The following is a 6631-nucleotide window of genomic DNA, read 5'->3' on the forward strand; positions in this document are numbered from 1 at the left end:
GCCGGACAGTGAGAGGGGGTTGGGGTGCGGGAGAGAGGGTGCCTGTTAGTGCGCTCTGCACTCTGTGCGGCACTTGCCGGCAGAGCTGGTGTCAGAGGATAACAGGTGGGAACCCTGGGGAGGGAAACGGAGGATTGGGGACCGGGGTAAGGGGGAACTGGACAGGTAAAAAAGGGGGCTGGTGTGAGGGAGAGAGGGTGCCTGTCAATGCACTCTGTGCCCTGACCGGTGCTATCAGGCAGGGCGGGTGTAGAGGTAAAACCTCACCGGAGGGAGGCGGAGGGTGGGGGGACCAAGGTTGAGAGGGAGAGCCGGAGAGGGAGAAAGAGGCTGATCGGCACTAACAAGCTGGGCAGGTGTGAAGGTAACCCTCAAACGGAGGGAGACAGAAGGTGGGGGGACCAAGGTGAGAGGGGAAAAACGGACAGGGAAAGAGGGCTGGGGTGCGGGACGACCGGTACCTGTTAGTGCGCTCCGTGCACTGAACGGCATCTGAGCCGTCTGCGTGGGGAAGGCTGCTGCTGCTAATACGGGAGGCGCACAATGTTGGCGTCACTCCCTTGTTTCACCTGTTTCACCAACAATCGTTTCACCTTTCGGCTTCTTCAGGATGTAAGTGTGTCACCCTGAAGAAGCCGAAAGGTGAAACGATCGTTGGTGAAACAAGGGAGTGACGCCAACATTGTGCGCCTCCCGTATTAGCCGCAGCAGCCGCAGCCCTCCCCACGCAGACGGCTCAGACGTCGTTCAGTGCACAGAGCGCACTAACAGGTACCGGTCGTCCCGCACCCCAGCCCTCTTTCCCTGTCCGTTTTTCCCCTCTCACCTTGGTCCCCCCACCTTCTGTCTCCCTCCGTTTGAGGGTTACCTTCACACCTGCCCAGCTTGTTAGTGCCGATCAGCCTCTTTCTCCCTGTCCGGCTCTCCCTCTCAACCTTGGTCCCCTCACCCTCCGCCTCCCTCCGGTGAGGTTTTACCTCTACACCCGCCCTGCCTGATAGCACCGGTCAGGGCACAGAGTGCATTGACAGGCACCCTCTCTCCCTCACACCAGCCCCCTTTTTTACCTGTCCAGTTCCCCCCTTACCCCGGTCCCCAATCCTCCGTTTCCCTCCCCAGGGTTCCCACCTGTTATCCTCTGACACCAGCTCTGCCGGCAAGTGCCGCACAGAGCGCAGAGCGCACTAACAGGCACCCTCTCTCCCGCACCCCAACCCCCTCTCACTGTCCGGCTCTCCCCCCTACCTTGGTCCCTTTACCCCCTTTTTCCCCAGCATCTTTCACCTCTCTTACACCCGCTCTGCCTGTATTTCTGATGGGTACCGCTCACCCTCCACCACTGTATATTTACATACATGTGGAGGACAGCAGCACACCTACCCTGGCATTAAGCCCTTACTTCAATATATCTTCCTTCAGGGATCACTCATCAGGCCCCAAGGCCAGTGACCCACCCTGCGCTGGACTGTGTCTATTCAGGGGGAATCTGGCTTATAATCCTGACAGCAGTACCCCTCTTTACCAGCCCTGTGCAGTAAACCCCTGTCTGTGTATAACAAAGCCCGCTCACCCGCCATACCTACAAAGTCCATCAACTAAAGTGATGGTAACTGGCCTGGGGTGTCAGAAGGTATTATAGGAGACGGGTGACCTCTCCTATATACATTATTCCACCCCAAGCGACAGGTATACAAAGCAGGGCAGCAGCCGCTTTCTCACTGAGGGTAACACAGATTTTTCTCTCTTAAACCTCTACCTGACTCCCCACCAGGCAGGGTGCATCCCCCGCAATACCCATAAAAGCCCACTCAGTGGCAGCTGACAATTGGAGAGGGGCAGCCTGCCAAAAGGGGAAAGGGGACTTTCCAACCAGACAATCCCACCATTGTCACGGGTATATAAAGCTGGTTGGGATCACCCACGCCCACTGGGCACAGTCAGACCTCTAACTTATACCACTCAGGCACTTTACCTCTCTCCCCATCTCTCCCCACCAATCCTTCTATACCCTTTCTCCTCTTTTTTCTCCTCTTTCTGCACTGCACGTTCTCTCTACCCCCCTCCCTTTTGCCCAACCTCCCCCTTGTTTCTTCCCCCCCCTTTTCTTCCCTATCCCCCATCCCACCACATTGCGGGGACTACCAGCACAGAGTCTCACCAAACCTGTTTGTCAAAGAAATTATGGATATATACCGTAGAATATACCGTTGATATATACCGTAGTGACAGCAGGCTAGCCCAGATTTGAAGTGAGGCTTGTCCCATATACATGGGCACGGCGAAGGCTGCTGGTTTGACGAATAGCTGCCCATGAAGCAGCATAATTAAATTATTCTAAGATTATGTTCTTCCTCATTCCACACTGATCATACAGTTTAGGTAAAACATTGTGGAAGACACCTGACTTTTTTGAAAAACTATGTCCTCTTCCTAGGGAATTTTATTATAAGGCCACTGTAAGCCTACGCATCCTCTTGTTCAAATGTAACCAGTGTTCACTTGTATTTAACCTCTGCAAGAGATTTGAAACCACTTGGACACACTGTATGGTTAGAACTGCAACTGTCAGACTGTTTAGAATAAGATAACCATTATTCAATTGCATTAAAACTCTGCAAGGGAATTGAAACAACCGGGATACATTGTATTGGTCAGAACTGCAACTGTCAGATTTATTTGCTACAGAGCCACATTTGATCTGGGTTTCATTGAAATTAACACCAGGATGTCTAGAATTTGATCCTGAAACTAATAGATATTCCAAGTTAGGTACAGCCTGTGTAAATTCCAGTATCGATAGGCTCTCCACCCGACATACTCTAGTTGATACCGGGACTAATTTTCGATTTTAGGTTCAATATGTGTACCAGGTTTTTTTGCTGACAGAGTGTGAGATCAGGTGCTGACAGAATACCTATCTGTCACATAACCACTTTTGGGACAGCAGACACACAACAAGGCTTAAATTCTGCCAAATTGGACGTTTGCAGTGCCAGAAGGTGGTTGGACGGCAGTGGATCTCTGATAGACTGCCCAAGGGCAGGCCTGATAGGCCTGATTCCCATAAACCTGTAGATACACATCCTTGCAGAATATTGAACAAGAGGACTGAATGCGCAGCGGGCACAGACCATTGAGTGTGTTTCAATATATGTTTATATGTTTGTGTGTGAACGCCTAAAAACGTTTTTGTCTAGTTTCTATTTTATTGAAAACTAATAAAAGTTAATTTTTAGACTCAACCATACCCTGGGATGGAATTACCCACCCCACTTCCCCAAGTGTAACTAGTACCCTCACGAGCAACCCAATCCCTACTAATGACACCGCCCCCACACCAGGGCTCTTATCAAAGAGTGGTGTAACATAGTCTGTTTCATCTTTAAGCTTGTGTCCTAACACCTAACCCTTAACACATCGCAGACACGCCTATAACATCCCGACAGATGTTCAAATAGATTACTAAATGTAATCACAATTCAAGAGTGCCCCAAAAAAAGAGAGAGTCTTTCCTTCTTTGTGGTTCTACATAACGCTGGGAGAATAAAGCTAGGAGTTTCCGGGATAATGCTGGGAGTGTCCGGAAATAAAGCTAGGACTGTCCAGGATAATGCTGGGAGTATCCGTAGTAATGCTGGGACTGTCCAGGATAATGCTGGGAGTATCCATAGTAATGCTGGGAGTGTCCAGGATAATGCTGGGAGTGTCCGGAGTAATGCTGGGAGTGTCCGGAGTAAAGCTGGGAGTGTCCGGAGTAAAGCTGGGAGTGTCCGGAGTAAAGCTGGGAGTGTTCGGATTAAAGCTGGGAGTGTCCGGGATAATGCTGGGAGTGTCCGGGATAATGCTGGGATTTCATATTTGCTGGGCGGCGTCTGATCACTGTGGTTTTGTGGCTGTGCTCACAGGTCTGAATAAGCCCCAAAGAATCTGCACCCAGCATGTGGTGGGGACACGTTTTCATGATGGCATCTGGCGCAATAGCGTGTACTGACTCTGACAGTGGGCAGCTCAGCCCTGGCACACTGAGACGCATGGACGTACACCAGGGAAGGGCAGCTCAGCCCTTGCACACTGAGACGCATGGACGTACACCAGGGAAGGGCAGCTCAGCCCTGGCACACTGAGACGCATGGACGTACACAGGGAAGGGCAGCTCAGCCCTGGCACACTGAGACACATGGACGTATACCAGGGAAGGGCAGCTCAGCCCTTGCACACTGAGACGCATGGACGTACACCAGGGAAGGGCAGCTCAGCCCTGGCACACTGAGACGCATGGACGTATACCAGGGAAGGGCAGCTCAGCCCTGGCACACTGAGACGCATGGACGTATACCAGGGAAGGGCCCAAACTGGCATCAGCAACACATTGGCAGCAACGTGCTACCCTGACCTGGCCCCCAATGGTGTCACCTCTATCTGCTCATCATGTATACTGGGTGTTATTACCACAGAAATAGAATATACAGTAGGACATGGGCCTCAGAAATGTCTAATTGTTCTCCACAGATAAAACGAATGGACAGTATCGGCAGCACATACTAGAGGGAAGAGCACTGGAGCCCCCCAAAGACTCCCACAGTGATGTGTCCCATATCATGACCATGTGCTGGAGGCATACGCCAGGCACCCGGCCCTCATTCTCCGAAATACAGCGCTTCCTCATGGACATGCTGGACCCAATGCTGGTAGAAGACACTGTGGAGTGATTGGGTCTGCAGCAGAGAGTTATGATGTTCTACAGATATGAAGGAGGAAACCCACTGATGATGGTGGAGCTTCCAGATTGTCATATAGGGACCTGGTGACTGAGATACAGCAAATGTCCACAGCAGGGACTATACTGAGAAAACATGGCTGTCTCTCCAGCTGCCCTACCTCTTGCCATAGTGTCCGAGGTGCCCATCTCGTACAGCATTGCCCCTTTCTGATCAACTGAGGGCCTGGCATAGGCCCATCTCCTACAGCATTGCCCCTTCCTGATCAACTGAGCGCACAGCATAGGCCCATCTCCTACAGCATTGCCCCTTCCTGATCAACTGAGGGTGCGGCATAGGCCCATCTCCTACAGCATTGCCCCTTCCTGATCAACTGAGGGTGCGGCATAGGCCCATCTCCTACAGCATTGCCCCTTCCTGATCAACTGAGGGCCCGGCATAGGCCCATCTCCTACAGCATTGCCCCATCCTGATCACCTGAGGGACCGGCATAGGCCCATCTCCTACAGCATTGCCCCTTCCTGATCACCTGAGGATCCGGCATAGGCCCATCTCCTACAGCATTGCCCCTTCCTGATCAACTGAGGGCCCGGCATAGGCCCATCTCCTATAGCATTGCCCCTTCCTGATCACCTAAGGGCCCGGTATAGGCCCATCTTCTACAGCATTGCCCCTTCCTGATCACCTGAGGGCCCAGCATAGGCCCATCTCCTATTGCATTGCCCATTCCTGATCACCTGAGGGCCCTCCATAGGCCCATCTCCTACAGCATTGCCCCTTCCTGATCACCTAAGGGCCCTCCATAGGCCCATCTCCTACAGCATTGCCCCTTCCTGATCACCTAAGGGTCCGGCATACGCCCATCTCCTACAGCATTGCCCCATCCTGATCTCCTGAGGACCCAGCATAGGCCAATCTCCTACAGCATTGCCCCTTCCTGATCACCTGAGGACCCCAGCATAGGCCCATCTCCTACACCATTGCACCTGCCTTATCACCTGAGGACCCATCTCCTACAGCATTGCCCCTTCCTGATCACCTGAGGACATGGCATAGGCCCATTTCCTACAGCATTGCCCCTTCCTGATTACCTGAGGGCCTGGCATAGACCCATCTCCTACAGCATTGCCCCATCCTGATCACTTGAGGACCCAGCATAGGCCCATCTCCTACAGCATTGCCCCTTCCTGATCACCTGAGGGCCTGGCATAGACCCATCTCCTACAGCATTGCCCCATCCTGATCACTTGAGGACCCAGCATAGGCCCATCTCCTACAGCATTGCCCCTTCCTGATCACCTGAGGACCCCAGCATAGGCCCATCTCCTGCAGCATTGCACCTGCCTTATCACCTGAGGACCCAGCATAGGCCCATCTCCTATTGCATTGTCCCTTCCTGATCACCGAAGGGCCTGGCATAGGCTCATCTCCTACTGCATTGCCCCTTCCTGATCACCTAAGGGCCTGGCATAGGCCCATCTCCTACAGCATTGCTCCTTCCTGATCACCTGAGGACCCAGCATAGGCCAATCTCCTACAGCATTGCCCCTTCCTGATCACCTGAGGGCCCTCCATAGGCCCATCTCCTACAGCATTGCGCCTGCCTTATCACCTGAGGGCCCTCCATAGGCCCATCTCCTACAGCATTGCACCTGCCTTATCACCTAAGGGCCCTCCATTGGCCCATCTCCTACAGCATTGCCCCTGACTGATCACCTGAGGACCTGGCATAGGCCAATCTACTACAGCATTGCCCCTTCCTGATCACCTGAGAGCCCGGCTTAGACCCATCTCCTACAGTATTGCCCCTTCCTGAGCACCTGAGGGCCCGGCATAGGCCCATCTCCTACAGTATTGCCCCTTCCTGATCACCTGAGGGTCCATCTCCTACAGCATTGCCCCTTCCTGATCAC

At 53.0% G+C, this 6631-nt stretch overlaps 1 protein-coding gene across 1 annotated transcript in view; it reads left to right on the forward strand.

The window, feature by feature from the left end:
• The window catches only part of LOC146063101 (tyrosine-protein kinase Src42A-like), a 117471-nt gene extending 112510 nt beyond the window's left edge, over nt 1–4961 (forward strand). Inside the window, exon 9 of the mRNA XM_083175115.1 lies at nt 4510–4961. Within this exon, the coding sequence (XP_083031241.1) occupies nt 4510–4709 (200 nt within the window). The 3' untranslated portion in view covers nt 4710–4961. The remainder of the gene's footprint in view (nt 1–4509) is intronic.
• The last annotated feature ends 1670 nt before the right edge of the window (nt 4962–6631 follow it).

This window comes from Crinia signifera, chromosome 3 (genome assembly GCF_055691185.1).
Source record: "Crinia signifera chromosome 3, ASM5569118v1, whole genome shotgun sequence".
Lineage (NCBI taxonomy): Eukaryota > Metazoa > Chordata > Amphibia > Anura > Myobatrachidae > Crinia > Crinia signifera.